The sequence below is a fragment of the Drosophila suzukii genome, chromosome 2R (assembly GCF_043229965.1).
Source record: "Drosophila suzukii chromosome 2R, CBGP_Dsuzu_IsoJpt1.0, whole genome shotgun sequence".
In the NCBI taxonomy this organism is placed as follows: domain Eukaryota; kingdom Metazoa; phylum Arthropoda; class Insecta; order Diptera; family Drosophilidae; genus Drosophila; species Drosophila suzukii.
Genome location: NC_092081.1, coordinates 15,524,756 through 15,539,547, shown reverse-complemented (window position 1 = coordinate 15,539,547; position 14,792 = coordinate 15,524,756). Strand labels below are relative to the sequence as shown.

At 47.8% G+C, this 14,792-nt stretch overlaps 2 protein-coding genes across 6 annotated transcripts; one reads left to right on the top strand and one right to left on the bottom strand.

Annotated features, from left to right (window-relative positions):
• Window positions 1-2,020: 2,020 nt before the first annotated feature.
• Window positions 2,021-12,677, bottom strand: Slik (Sterile20-like kinase). 5 transcript variants are annotated; one of them, XM_070995275.1, is made up of 13 exons: window positions 12,523-12,677; window positions 11,600-11,745; window positions 10,991-11,433; window positions 10,721-10,919; window positions 10,351-10,661; window positions 10,143-10,283; window positions 9,030-9,105; window positions 8,606-8,964; window positions 6,308-8,545; window positions 6,140-6,246; window positions 5,950-6,082; window positions 3,368-3,394; window positions 2,021-3,094 (listed from the first exon to the last, which is right to left on the bottom strand). In XM_070995275.1, exons 3-13 carry the CDS (start codon window positions 11,312-11,314, stop codon window positions 2,945-2,947), a joined length of 4,065 nt encoding a protein of 1,354 aa, XP_070851376.1. In that variant the 5' UTR covers window positions 11,315-11,433; window positions 11,600-11,745; window positions 12,523-12,677; the 3' UTR covers window positions 2,021-2,944. The 5 variants fall into 5 exon arrangements, with proteins under 5 accessions (XP_070851376.1, XP_016929095.3, XP_036668893.3 ...); XM_017073606.4 differs by lacking the exon at window positions 3,368-3,394; XM_036812998.3 differs by lacking the exons at window positions 2,021-3,094; window positions 3,368-3,394 and adding an exon at window positions 3,651-5,181.
• Window positions 12,678-13,225: 548 nt separating this feature from the next.
• Rpn8 (regulatory particle non-ATPase 8) lies at window positions 13,226-14,754 on the top strand. The gene is made up of 2 exons (XM_017074559.4): window positions 13,226-13,581; window positions 13,650-14,754. Exons 1-2 carry the CDS (start codon window positions 13,407-13,409, stop codon window positions 14,489-14,491), a joined length of 1,017 nt encoding a protein of 338 aa, XP_016930048.1. The 5' UTR covers window positions 13,226-13,406; the 3' UTR covers window positions 14,492-14,754.
• The last annotated feature ends 38 nt before the right edge of the window (window positions 14,755-14,792 follow it).

Genomic DNA, 14,792 nt, shown 5'->3' with positions numbered 1-14,792 from the left:
GAGAGAGCGCGAATTCTTTATGCTGGAATTTGTGTTTGTTGGCGAGCATCCTTTTACCAACACCCTCGCACAAAGGACATACGGAAAATGGAATGCCAGTGTGTGTGTGCAGCCGAAAATGTGCTGGCAGCGGAACTTAATGGATGAATATGAATGAAAACGCCGCAACAGTCCAACTGAAAGGGGGCTTAGGGGGGAGGGGGAGAGGGAGGCTGAGGACACCCAGTGGGTGGCTTGGGGGAATTCCAGGTGGCGAAGACAAGTCCGCACGAGGCCCACGGGCATTGCTCGAGTGCCATCTTTTGTAGCAGCAACATCTACAACTGCCACATCTGCAACAGCAACAGCAACAGCAGCAACATCAAGTGTAGCAACAGCAAAGCCAACAACAACAGTGGCAACCTTTCAATGGGACTCCTGGCGAATGAGCGTAAGTGTGGCGCGTTAGTGTGAGTGCCGCTGCGAGGGTGTTCGTGTTAAGTGGAAACGCTGGAAAAGCGCATTCTCACATTTCAATTAAATAATACCAGCGGCGTTCGGTCACAATTGCCAGTTCAATGGGCATTCCGGGCCGGCACTACATTTGTAAGGAAAATAACCACTTGAGCCAGCTTTGAGTCAATTTTAACTGCAGGGTTCTTTATTCAGAGAAGAGCGAGATAAGTACAATCGAGGTGTTGAATGGTTAAGAAAACGTGATAAAATACAAATTTAATTTTTAAAAAAGACTCTTGAATTAAAGTGAACTATCCTTTTTTGCTCGTAATTATTGGAAAAGGTAAATCTGGCAAATAACACGTTTATCACTGCTCTTCTTGGGTTATGTAAGACACAAATTAACAATTTATTGTATTATGATTACTATATTCATACAATTAATCTTAAAGATTTTAGCAAATCTAGTCTTAAACTGAACTGAATATTTTCTATAAGCTTTATAAACAAACTTCGTTTTAAAACAAGCACATCCCAATGTGCCTGAACGTTAGTGAGTCCACAATTTAAAGTTAAAACCCCGATTCGTCTTTCTGGGTAATAATTAAATGCCCGCCAAAAGCCAACAGCTAATTACATTACAGTATTTTAACTTCGAACCCTTTGTCAATTACAAGCGGGTCCCGGTCCCTCAAGTGCCTTGGCTTTATTAATAGCAACTCATGTTGCGTTTAAACTGGACAACAATGGATCTAACGCGCCTGACATGGCACTGGCAATGGCAGTGGCAGTGGCCCCGGTGACCCACACCCACCCACATCCCACCTACCCACATCACCCATCCGAATCCTGGCAACCGACAAGCCCGCACTTTCCCCTTGGGCTTGGCATGTGCTAAGGTCTGTATGCTCGTCATACCATCATATATGATATAAAAATACATAAATGGACAATGCAAAGGGAAAGATGAGTAAGAGCTCTGTGCCACTGGGCGGATGATGTGGATGTGGATGTGGCTGAGAACTGGGGTGGCCAACTCGGATTAGGGGCTGAATTGATTGCGAGTGGGCCGAGGGCGTGGTCCTGAGAAAACACAGTTCCAAGAACTGCTGCAATAAATGACCAGAAATCGAGTGCTGCAGGAAGGTCAAACTTATCAGTGGCCAATGCATCCATATGCTGGAATTCGCTAGCGACACTCAAGGAAGCGGCAAAATTCTTCAGAGACCCACCACGTTGCCCATACGCACCGTTGACCATGTAATCGAAAGGCACAGCATGCCATCGCCCAGCAAGAGAAATGCCAAGCCCAGTGAACAGATACTTTGGTTGGGATGCCTGCCTGCGAGAGTTCAGCAATTTTTGGTACTGACATATTTTCCGACATTCGAACCAATTTCACTTTAGCTTCCAGTCAACCAAGCTACTGCAGTTAAGTCGCTGAAGTTTTGACGGCAAAGTTTTCCATTTAATCTTGCCAAATTGGATTTATGTGAGGCTATAGAATGCCGTAGAAAAAGAAACTCAGCACAGGGTGATAACCATAAGGATAGTAACCTTAAATTCCATTCAAAACATAAATTCCTTGTAATTTTTCTATTCTTTTTTAATATTTTTTTGTTGAATATTGTTTTTGTTTAATTTTAAATATATATATATATATATTTATATAAAATATATAAGCATAAACTTGTACAAATATAAATATCTTTTATCGTTACCCGACGGCCTCTCACTATCCATCTGCATATCTACGTCCGTCTGCAACTCGAAACTCGAGCGCTTACACAATTTGTTTATTGGAATCCCAACATCTTACATATTTCTCCTGTTGCCACATATTAACTTTTGCTAAACTTTCCCGTAGATGTGTCTCTCTGTCTCTAAGTGTGTGTTTGTTAAGTTGCATAGTTAAGATACAAATATTTATAGATATATTTACAATAGAAATAAGGTCAACAAAAAATATTTGTTTGGCGTACGTATGTTTGTCCTTTTGTTTACGGGAGTGTGTGTGTGTGTGTATGGTGTGTTAAACATAGATAAATATTAAGTAAATTTAGTTCTGCTCTTGACGGTTCGTGCACATATAACATATGTATATGTATATACATGAGGACATGTATACTCGTAGATATGGTATTTTAACGCATTGGATTTTTCGACAGATCGATAGACATGTACAATAATAATAGTAGAACAATAGGCTTACATACACTGAAATGTGATAAAATTAAACTTATGCAATACGTTTTTACGACACAAAAAACTTAAGCTTGACCCGACGCGCTGCTTGGCACGACTTATATTCATACATGTCCATCTAAAATATATACTCTCTATATATAAGCAAAGGCAGAGGCGCTCAATCTCTGGCGGAAGCCTTAATGGATGGCTGACAATTGTTTTGTTACGTTCTGCATAGCTGTCATAGCTGCTGCCGCTGCAGTTCCTTTGTTCGCCGGTTCGACAGGCTGGCTTCCCGTCCCCGGCATCACGTTCTTGGCCCTCAGCCCTCGGAATACGAACTCAGGCTGCTGCGCGTCGAGCCGGTGAAGTGATCTCGCTGCAGCGTGTCCGAGGGCATGGACACAATCAGGGCTCCGCCGTACAGGGTCTCCATTTCGTCGAGCTGCTGGGCGAAGGTCTCCTCCAGGCGCTGTTTCAAAATATCGGATACACATTAGTATTTCAGAGAACGAGGGTATATTTTACTGTGGAACAACATTCAATCTATATGACAATATCAAGTTAGAGAGATAGAAAAGGGGTGGGGAAAAAAGTTTAGCTATATAGCGCATGCATTAGTAGGACATTTAGAGCTGAAGAACTATACATAGAATACACAGTGCCTTCCGGAACCGTCAGATATCGGTTATTGAACCAAATCGTACAATTGGAAAGCACTTTGGGGATAGATTAAAGGACTAACCTCTTGTTGCAGCCGCTGCTGTAGTTGCTTTACACATAATGAGAAGAGGAGAGCCGGCAAGAAAAGTTTTTGGATACAGATTTTTGGTTTGGTTTGGTTTTTTTTGTTTGGTTTTTCGATAGCAGCGCGTTGTTGTTTGCATATTTGCATGTGTTTATATGTATGAGTGGGTGTGTACAGTGAAGCATCATGAAATTTGCGATATGATAATATTTATTTGTATGTTTATAGTTATAGGAATGTTTAGAGTAAGATATGGCTACACAAATGCTTGGCATGTTGCTAAGTGGAATGTTGATTGTATTCTTTATTATTCTCTTTGTTTTCATTTTCGTTTACTAAGTACTTCGATAATACTGCTTAAATGGAATGCATTTGGAGGCGGAGGGCTGATCCAAGTCAAGAAAATACTTTAGCATTAAAAATAGGCAAACAAGTAATTCACTTTTCGTTCAATAAAATAGCATTTCCAACAAACATAATCAACTTTTGGCAAGACAGAATGTATGGCAATTTCCGATGCAGAGCGGTTAATGGGTGAGAAAAGCTTTACAAATTCGGTTAGCAGGCTGAAGTGTTTGGGAAAAGGGTTTGAGACTACGAGGGATGTGCAGTTAGCCAGCACCAAGGCGAGGGATGAAAAGCAGGTTGATTGGGTGTCAGTAGGTGTGAGTACAGGTTTGATTGACTGGTTAGTATTTAGACGCTGCGGTGCATGCGGGAATCTGGCTGCTGAAACGTGGCAAGTGCTGATCGCGATGATCCTTCTGCATCTTCGCCTCCTAAATGGCCGAGGAGTCCTCATCGCAGCTGTGCTGCCGCTGATTGACCCTCGGCAATCTGTACTTGGCCGTATACAGATCGTAGTAAAAATCTTCGGAGGAGGCGGCCGAGTCCGCTGATGCCACGCTTCCATTGAGGTGACTGTTTCCGGGTTTAACGGAGGACCTCAGCTGCGGCTGCACCTCGTCCAACAGTGCGGCTGCCTTGCGTCCGGAGTCGAAAACCAGGTCGGCATCGCTGGTGAACCGCGTGGACAGCTCGTTTATGTTGTACATCGACTGGGCACTGCTCAGCGACGATCTGCCACTGCTCCGGCTGGCCAGAGAGGGTCGCTTGATCGCAAAGGACGTGGTGTGCAGCAGGCGCTGGGTGTGGGCCGTCAGCACAGGTCCCTCGTGAATGCGCAGCTCCACGTTGTTGGCCTCTGCCGCTGCTTTGGCATCCAAACGGCTGAATCTGTTGGTGACCAAGCCCAGTTCATCTGGAGTTTTGGGCGACGCACTTCCCCCCCTAAAGGTGCTCATGGCCGGCTTGGCATTTACATCGTCCGCGCTGTTCAGTGGCGGAGTAGAGGTCACCACCTTGACCAGCTCGTTGGCCGGGAGGTGTGTGATCAGACGCAATTGGTTCTGTGCCGGCAGCGTTGTAACGCTGGCCCGCTTCATCTGTTCGCTCAGCATCTGCTCCTCGTCCTCCTCCAGCACCAGGTCGCTGATCATCTGCGATCGCTGTTGTTTGTGCAGAATGGGAGTACTGGGCACACTTTGGCTAAGATCTGGAGCGGATCCACGGAAGTTGGACAGCCGGCTGCTACCGCCGCCCATCATCAGGAGCGAGGAGCGTGAGCGTGGCATGTGCTGCGGATCGATGAAGGTGTTGCGGGGCAGGATGCGCGAGGTTCGCTCGTTGTAGATGTTGCGCAGGCGCACGGGCAGCTCCACCTCTTGGTCCTCGAACTCCTCCCTGTTTGTCACCAGGCCAAAACGCTTCTCATGCTGATCGATGGCTAGCTTGATCAGTTGGTTCAGCTCCTATGCTCGTTTTGATTTGGTTGTTAAACACATGCATGACCCAATCCGTTGATCGGTTGGTTGGTTTTTTGGTTAGTAGTTGGGAAGCACAGCGGTAAGCATTTTTTATATATTTTTTTTTAATTTTTATCAGTTATCGGTTTCGGTTTTTTTTTTGGTTTAGTTTTGTAGGTAGTAGTAGATACAGTAGGCCACCAAAGTGAATGCATTTGCGTGGGTGTAAAGAGAGAGAAAAAGTTGAAAAAATAATTGGATTAAGTTCAGCCTTGGTTCAGTCAAGTTGCATAGGCTTAAAGATGAGCTAGGGGTTCGTCAGTCACTGTCCCAGTTATCGTATCACTTGCAGTCGCGCCTCAAATTCAAAATAGATTAGCTAACCGATGATTCATTGTCTCTATTTTTTTTACCCCACAAGCAAATGAGTCAGAAGCCTATTGATTGAATGACGAATCAATTTGGTAAAGACAATTAAACTACGTTTTACAAACACATAGATAGTCCAACCCGGATATTGCTCATCTCTAAACCGCACAACTTTGAAGGAACTGGTCGGGATGGGTTTCTTTTTAGGGGAAATAGGGGAGCACAAGACACCATAGTTCACCGTAAACCAATCAATATACAATAAGTATCAATACCAACTTATATCAAACGAGTTGATCTACTTTGTACATTTAAAAGAACACATAACACCAACGAAATAAGGCGGAGAGCAATTGGCTGAGAGAGCTCTTTGGCGGATCTCGAATGGGGATGGGGCATACACACCTGTTTGCGGGGCACCAACTGTTCGCGCCACTCGCGCAGCTCCCCCTTTAGTCGCTCATCGATCTCCGATAGCTTGGATTGCTCGTGCTCCACCAGAGCCCTTCGCTTCTCGTTCTGAAGTTGCTCAAGCTCCCTGCAATGGGTGTACAATAAGTACCGGCTAATGCATACATTCAGACCAACCACTCACTTTATGGCGCTTTCGCGTGTGGCGCGTAGCTCTTCCAATTGCTTTTGATGCTTGACCTCGAATCTTCGCTCCTCCTGCATGTAGCGCTTCTTCTCTTGCTCCTGGAACTGCAATTGAAATTAAGATTAGTTACAGTCCTTTTTTTGTTATACCAAAAGTCATTCCTACCTTCTTCAATCGATCGCGTTCAATTTCTGGATCTAGGTTCGTAGAAATACGTAGGGATTCACGGAACATAAGGTCTCGTGCCTTACGCTCAGCTCGGATTCGCTTGGGTAGCGCCCGCTTCTCCATCGTCTGTTTCTTGACCATGTCCTCCTCCTTGCGCTGCAGCATACGCTTCACCTGATCAAGCTCCTTCTCGTGCCGGATGATCATCTGGTGTCGTTGCATGAAACAGAGCTCCTTTACATGCCGCTTGGACAGCTGGTGTCGCTCGTGCAGCTGCTTCTCCTCCAACTCCCAGAGCAGTGCTTCCCGCGTTCTCATTGCGTTCTGCTTCTGCTGCAGGAAGTTGCGGTTGATGGTGGCCAGGTGGTCACGATGCTTCTCGCTAAGTCGTCTTAATAGAAGCTCATGCCTCTCCTTTAAGGAATCGAGGAAGGCGCGCTCCTTCTCCTCGTGATCAAGCTCCATGGCCGAACGGCGCTGCTTAAACTCGTCCTTGCGTTTGTCCTTGGGGAATAGGTCCACCTCCTGCTTGAGCAGCCGGATCTCCTGCTTGAGGTTCTCGCGGAAGATCTTCAGCTCCTGCTCTTGCTCGGAGCGAATACGCTTCGACGAGGAGCGCAGCTCGTTCTCCTGCGTCTGCTCTGTCTTTTCTACTAGCTGCTTGTGCTGGCGCGCCACCATATCCATGTCCGCCTCGTAGGTCTTTTCCAGCGACGATCGCTCCTGCTCAAAGCGGCGATCCTGCTGCTCCTTGGCCTGCTGCTCCTTTACGTACAATTCGGTCTGCTGTTTCTTCTCCTGCTTTTGTAGCATCTTCAGTTCACGCAGCTCCTGCTTGCGGAAGTCGTGGTCATCGTAGATTCGTCCGTTCTCATCGTCGCCGTAGATCACCCGACTTGTGGTGGTGGTCATCTGCACACCATCGATCTCGAATTTACGGGTACGCTTGCGTGTCTTCTTGCGCAGATTGCGCAGCTCAATCTCCTCCTTGGTGAGACCTTGAGCGTTGACTCCCTTGACCACGGGCGGAACCCTCGCCTTGGGTCGAATCACCACCTCCTCCTCCTCGTCTATGGTCTCATGGTTGTGGTTATTCGTCACCGACGGAGGCGGTGGAGGCATCAGCACAGCCGCTGGAGGCTGCGGCTTGTTATTGTGATCCGTCTCGTGCCGGCTGTCCTGACTAGTGTTGGTGCCAATGCTGTCCACGTCGGATCCTCCGCTGCCGCCAACCTGCACCTCAATACCTCGGCGTCCGCGCACCGAGCCATTCTCGCTCAGCGAGCTGTCCGGCGATCGCTTATCGTGCTTGAATCGGTTCACAATGATGTTCACGTCCTCGGGCACAATGCCGACTCCGTTGGGCTGGCGCTTGCCCAGCTCATTGCTGCTATCCTTCACCTTGACCACCTCATCGCCCACGGTAACCACTGACACGTGGCTCGTGTCCATCAGATGGTCGCTGTGGTCGTGACTGTGACTGCCTGATGCCGTGTTATAAGCCGAGTCATCATCCGCGTAGGAGGGACTCACAATCAACACCTCACTCTCGTCCAGCTTGCGGGCGTGGACAGTGGAAGCAGTTTGCGGCTGTGGCGGAGGAGCAGGAACTATTCCTGCTGGCTCATTAACAGCCAATATCATTGAGGATTGCTTGTGGGGCGGCGTGCTGGCATCGCCCAAGCTGTCGTCCAGCGATGGGAAGTCGTCATCCGTCGAAGACTCGTGGAGGTGAGTGCTCTTGTTCAGATCGTTGGACACGATGATCACCTCGTTCTGCGGTGGCACCACAGAGTTGTCGATGATCACCGGCGGGTGGGTGCTGGTCACCACTGTAATTTGACTCACCGACTCCAAACTGTTTGGCAGAACCAAATGCTGCGCTTGTGGGGGCAGCGGTTGATGATGCTGCGGTGTGGGCGGATCGCTGTTGATGGTGATCAGGGAAGTACTCGAACTGAGGACAGCATTGGAAACGCTGCCCGAGGAGCTGGAGGAGGCCACCGATTGCACGGACACAATGGAGGAGGCTGTGGGCGAGGGCGGCTGCGGTTTCGGCTCCATCGTCTCTTGGCCAATGGCCACCTCAATGGCCGTGGTGACTGGGGAGGCGGGTTCGGGCGTGGCCATCTTTTTGGGAGAAATCTGGGAATCGCTAGGAGACGGCTTGGCATTTGCAAGGCCCAACGGTGACGGTGGAGGCGGGGCTTTGCCCTTTTCCTTTTTGACAAAGTGCTGAAGAAAAAGGAACATTAAAACCGATTCGTATGATATAACCAAACGAGCTATTCTTACCTTTTTGTCGGATTCGGTTTTTTCGGCTGCTTCTGCAACAGCTGCCGCATCCTCGGTTTTCTTTTGCAGCACGGCCGCTGTGGTTTGGGCTGGTGGTGTAGGTGGCTGCTGGACTTGCGGTGGTGGCGTTTGTTGGGATGACGGTGGCGCTGGAGCAGGCACTTTGGTATGCGGCGGCTGCTGGGCTGCCGCTTCAGCATTGTCATCCTTTGTGTGGTTTGGTCTGTCCGGAGTGGTTGCTTTAGTTGTGGTTGTAGCTGCTGCTGCTGCTGCAGTTGCCGCTGCTGCGATTGGTAAACTGCTACTTGGTTGGGACTGCTCTTTGGCATCCCGCAAAATGGATGTAGGTGTACCTGGAACTGTAAAGGGAGTATAAAGCATGAGCGGGCGGTTTTAAGGTGTACATATCATCCTGGGTTCTTACGTTTGTCAATGTCTTGGCTCTGCAGCGAAGCAGAGTCATCGTCCAGGTCGAGCTGGAGCGCCGAGTTGCGGGGTTCCTATGGAAGATTAAAAATAACTCATTAGCATAACGATAATTACACCAATTCCTAAAGTACAGCTCCTTAGCTAGCAGAGCTACTTGACTTTTACTACTTTGGCAACTCAAGCTACAAACTTCTAACTACTTTCGGCGTGCCAAATTTTCGTACTATCGTTAGTAAAATCCCAGCAGTGAGCAATTCCTATTTTTAAACCTCAAAACAACCCTAAAAGAATTTGTTTACACCCGAAGTTGAGCTCTAAACGCAGTGTTTGCAAATTATATCTGTTATTGCTCCATTAAAAATATCTATGCCTGGGGGTAAGGAGCTTATAAATAGTGAAACTGACACGTTTGTCAGCTATGTGCTGGTCAGACTGATTAGTAATTTAAAACCCTGTGTGATTGAAAGTGTGCTTGCTATAATTACCGCAAGATAACGATAGCAAGGGCTTACGAAGAAACCCAAGCACATAAACAAATACACAACAAACGAAGAATGCCTCCGTCGGAGGAGCTAAGCGATAAACGGCATTTGGCAATGCTGATAAAATATGTAAACTAATTGTGCGCCCCGCTTTTGGAGGACAGTGCCTGGGATGCAGTGCCGGATGGGAGGGGTAGGGGCGGCGGCGGTAACGGGTGCGGGTGCTAGGAACGGACGGAGCACGGACTGGTTGCTGTAGAACGACTTACCAACCCTCTGATAGAGCGAGCGCCGCTTCACTTGGCGTTTAAGCTTCTATATCAATTATTTCCAAGTAACCACATACAAATGATAAGAACAGACATTGCGACATTTTGGCAGAACAGAACGGAACGTAACATAAACGCAAGGCAAAGAATAGTCGATAATAAAACAAGATAAACGTATAAAAATAAAGAATCCCGTGGTGCGATTTTGGTTGGGTTTTGAGGCGGCAGCGTGTAAGAGAGAAGAAAGAGCAGTTGGAGAGGTGAGAAAACGTAGAGATTATCATCACGTCTAGCAGTTAAACTACAAGGGTGCGGTGCAGGGCACAAAGACTTCGGGGGCATCAAAGGCACACTCACCTCGGTCTCGTCGTCAACCACCTCCTCCACGACTTCGGCCTTGTACTCGAGCAGCAGATCCTTGATGGGCTTGGAATCCAGATTCCTGTTGATGAAGGCATGCTGCATCAGCACATCCGTCGTGGGCCTAACCTGGGGATCCTGTGCGGCAGAAATAATATTTCCAGTTATAAAACGAAGTAACTCAATAGGAAATTGAGCTACAGACCTTGACTAAGGACTTCTTGAGGAAGTCGTTGAACTCCTTGCTCCACCTGGAGGGCTGCTCCAGCTTGGGCGGCTCGCTCTTTTGGATCTTGAGCAGGACTCGCATGGGTGACATCTCGCTGTTGGGCGGCTCCATCTGGGCCAGCTCTATGAGCGTGATGCCCAGTGACCAGATGTCTACTTTGTGATCGTACGGGTTGTCCCGGAACGTTTCGCAGAGCACCAGCTCCGGGGCCATCCAGTAGGGAGTGCCGATGAAGGTGTCGTGCTTCTGCATGGTGTGCTTGTTCTTGGCCGAAACACCAAAGTCCGCTGAAAACGTGAAATTGTGATTAAATGGTGATGGGATGCGGGGTATCTCGAACACTTACCCAACTTAACGCCACCTTCCATGGTGAGCAGCACGTTTCCTGCTTTCAAATCGCGATGGATGACTTTGTTGCGGTGCAGGAAGGTGAGACCCTCGGTCATGTGTTTGCAAACATAGGCAATCTGCGGCTCAGTCAGGGGCTTCTCCAGCTCCACCATGATGCTGTCCAGGGCTCCGCCGTCGCAGTACTCGATGAGCATCTGTTGGAATCGGGGTATTCCCAGAGATTACTCATGATTCCGGTCAAATAAGAAGCCCCCTAGATACTCACCCATAGCTTATCGTCGAGGGAGAAGGCCTCATACAGCTCCACTATATTTGGGTGCTTGATCTCCGAGAGAATGTCGATCTCGACCATGTGATCGCTGAGGTTCTCCTCGTCCTCCAGTTGACACATCTTGGCGGCGGCGTACCGCTTGTGCTCCTTATGCTGGGCCTTGTATACCTTGCCGAAGGCCCCATCGCCAAGCTCCCCCACCATTTCCCATAGCTCCTCCGGATCAGTGTCCATCTTGATGTTGTTGTACAGGCGTTTCTTCTTGGCCTCACCCCCGCCGAGGTGGAAGACCTTCTTCAGGTTGGTGATAAAAGACATGTTGGCTGTTTTGTAGATTTCCCCTAATGACGACGCGACGATGATTTCTTGGGTTGAGTGAGTCTACATAGTGAGCTCCTGGGCGAGAGTCCAAGCAGGCAAACTAGATTTGGAGAAAGCTGCGGACATTGGCAAGCGTTTATTGATTGGACAGACAGGCAGACAGGTGTATTCAAGACTTGGCAGGGTTTCAAACCTCAAACTGAATGTGGCCAAGTCTAGAATATAGAACATAGGGAATATCGAAGAATATAGCCCAGTTTTCGTGGTCTAAACTAAACTCACCTGCTTTGCAGCACTCTCTCCCCAGATTCCTTCTCTTTTCTTAGCGAAATAGGCCAAAAAGCGGGGATTGTGGGCTTGGTTTTGGCCCCGTCTTTAGCGCTTCTGTATTCTGTATGTTTTATAATTTAATTAGCAGCTCGCGAGCTCTAATATTTGTAGAAAAAACACGTACGAATGGGAGGAAAATGATTACAAACGAGAAAAAGTCAAAGACGTAGACAAAAGAGCGCAGTGCGAGTGTGTGCGTGCGTGTGCGCCTCGGCTGTCTTGGTATTTGTGAGCTGGTCTCTGGGCTTAAAATGCCCCTACCGCCCCCCTCTTTCCCACAAACACAACCTTAATTTGGCCAAATCTCGGCGAAACTGAGCGATTTGCAAAGTGCAAAGTTAACAATTAAGTTGTGGCGCCTTCGATTCGCACTAGGCAGTTGGCAATTGGTAAACAACACGCGCACGAATCGCGATTTTAGGTAAAATCAACATCTCATTGATGAATTGATGATTACGGAGCAAATGAAGTCGGCGAATGGGCGTGAAACTTGGAGACGCACGCAATCGGAATGGGAATCGGGAATTACCTCATCCGCGCACACACTCACTTTTACGGTTTGCGGCTTTATCACTCACTGCACTATCGCTATTTCGACGGTTTTTGCCGCTCACTGAAGGCCTTTAAAACGTATTTTCCTTTCCCCCGAAAATGCTTGGAAATTTCTCTCGCGCAAACGCTTGGTGTTGCCACTGTGCTGCGATTGCACCCTGTTCGGCTGTCTGGCAGCGCTGGCCAAAAATGGCCGTTTAGGTCATCTGTGCAAGAGGAGGGCAGCACTATTTGCCTTCGCCAAGGGCAAAAACAACACTAGCACAAACACACGCACACGCAGGCGGGGAAAATAATTAATTTGGTTGACTGCGAATAATTACGTTGCTTAATTAGCTGGCCAACAGCTGGTGGGGCCTCACTGACCGTTCTTTTTCGCACTTCCGCTGACCGATTGCGCACTTTCTAACTGTTTGCACGGCGCTTTTCCTCTCATGATACGATTTTCCACAAGTACTGTGTGGCCGTTTGTCGTAAAAATACCATTAAGGCTTAAATGAAGAGAGAATCTGCAACCCGAATATCATATACCCTCTTTTTTATAACAAAAATGGATGATCCAATAAGTTTTTAAAATATTTCTTATTCAACGTTTGAAAAAGAATTATATAAAAATAATGAAACCAACAAAGTTTTTAAATGCTTAAATTATATGGTATGCAACATATAATATACTTCATTGAAAAGTTCATACAATATGTTAAGCCTTTTTTAAAAATATACAAGGTGTACTCAGATTCAACACCACCCCCATCTGTGTTAACTTTCTCTATGGCCGCTTCGATTTACATAACTCAGAATTATTGTGCAGAATTAATTTTTATTGATTAACGACAGAATTTATGCTAATAATATTTATTGTTTTATTAAATGCTTACGTAAATTTTTTAAATTTAAAATTCGGGGTGACCATTTTCCGTATACTTTTGGTATATTTGCATCAATAAAAATAAAGTATTTTTATACTGCTGTATAGTATTTTTCTAAGAGCCGGACGGTATTAATGTCGATAGATCTGCGGTCACTCTTCAAATCGTTTCTGCTTGTCATTTCGCCCTGAGTTTTTTGCCGCAAATTGCAGGTAAATTCGCGAAATACAGGAGTCTCAGGAAGAGAACCCCCTTGAAAAACAGAGAAGCCTGGCACATAGCAAGCGGTGCAGACGTCACAGTAAAATCCGAACCGAAAACCCCTAGAAAGCACAAACATGCCGTCGGCGGAGGTGAGCGTAAACAAAGTGATAGTGCATCCATTGGTGTTGCTGTCCGTGGTGGACCACTTCAATCGGATGGGAAAGATCGGCAACCAGAAGCGCGTGGTGGGCGTCCTTTTGGGCTGCTGGCGCTCCAAGGGAGTCCTCGATGTGTCCAACAGCTTTGCGGGTTAGTATTGCACCTTAAACATCTAAAAACATGCCCTATAAACCAGGTGGTGCTCCCCTTTTAAACAGTTCCCTTCGACGAGGACGACAAGGACAAGTCGGTGTGGTTCCTGGACCACGACTACCTGGAGAACATGTACGGCATGTTCAAGAAGGTGAACGCCAGGGAACGTGTTGTGGGCTGGTATCACACAGGGCCCAAGCTCCACCAAAACGACATCGCCATCAACGAGCTGGTCCGCCGTTACTGTCCCAACTCCGTGCTGGTCATCATCGATGCCAAGCCCAAGGATCTGGGTCTGCCCACGGAGGCGTACATATCCGTGGAGGAGGTCCACGACGATGGTTCCCCGACCAGCAAAACTTTCGAGCATGTGCCCAGCGAGATTGGCGCTGAGGAGGCGGAAGAGGTAGGCGTGGAGCATCTGTTGCGCGACATCAAGGACACCACCGTGGGCAGCCTCTCGCAGAAGATCACCAACCAGCTAATGGGTCTGAAGGGACTGAATGCCCAACTGCGCGACATCAAGCAGTATCTGCAGCGCGTCGGCGACAGCAAGATGCCCATCAACCACCAGATTGTCTACCAGCTGCAAGACATCTTCAACCTGCTGCCCGACATCACCAACGACCAGTTCACGGGCACCATGTACGTGAAGACCAACGACCAGATGCTGGTCGTCTACCTGGCTTCCATGGTGCGCTCGATCATTGCCCTGCACAACCTGATCAACAACAAGCTGGCGAACCGCGATGCCGAGGAGGGCAAGAGCGACAGCAAGGAGGCCAAGGAGAAGAACAAGGAGAGCAAGGACAAGGACAACAAGGAGACCAAGGACAAGGACGGCAAGAAGACGGAAGAGAAGGCCGACAAGGGCAAGGACGAAGGCGGCAAGGGTTCGCGCAAATAGGAGCGAAAGAAGAAGCGCAAGCCCCGTCGCAAGCGAAAGAAGCAGGGGCCGCAGGATTAGCCGCTGCTTCTTGTGGCGTCCAGCAACTGGAACAACATCTCCAAATTACCCAGCGAGGGTGTGCAGTGGCCTCAGAGAATCAAACATTGCTACCATTCATCGTTCATTGTCCCCATGAAATCAAGCTCCCCCTTTATTATTTCGCCAGCTACGCGTAACTAACTAACGGCAAGTTTATGTAATTAAAAATTAAATAATTTAAATACTCTGATTGTTTGCTTGAGGGAATTTTTGTCCCTTT

What these genes read in the sequence shown, in the direction of transcription:
- Rpn8 (XM_017074559.4), top strand. Translation starts at nt 13,407, where the DNA reads ATGCCGTCGGCGGAGGTGAGCGTAAACAAAGTGATAGTGCATCCATTG. An exon ending in TGTGTCCAACAGCTTTGCGG is followed by an intron (nt 13,582 to 13,649) that starts GTTAGTATTGCA and finishes CCTTTTAAACAG; the next exon opens with TTCCCTTCGACGAGGACGAC.
- Slik (XM_036812998.3), bottom strand. Translation starts at nt 11,314, where the DNA reads ATGTCTTTTATCACCAACCTGAAGAAGGTCTTCCACCTCGGCGGGGGT. An exon ending in CCCTCGACGATAAGCTATGG is followed by an intron (nt 10,920 to 10,990) that starts GTGAGTATCTAG and finishes CGATTCCAACAG; the next exon opens with ATGCTCATCGAGTACTGCGA. An exon ending in ACACGCGAAAGCGCCATAAA is followed by an intron (nt 6,083 to 6,139) that starts GTGAGTGGTTGG and finishes CACCCATTGCAG; the next exon opens with GGAGCTTGAGCAACTTCAGA.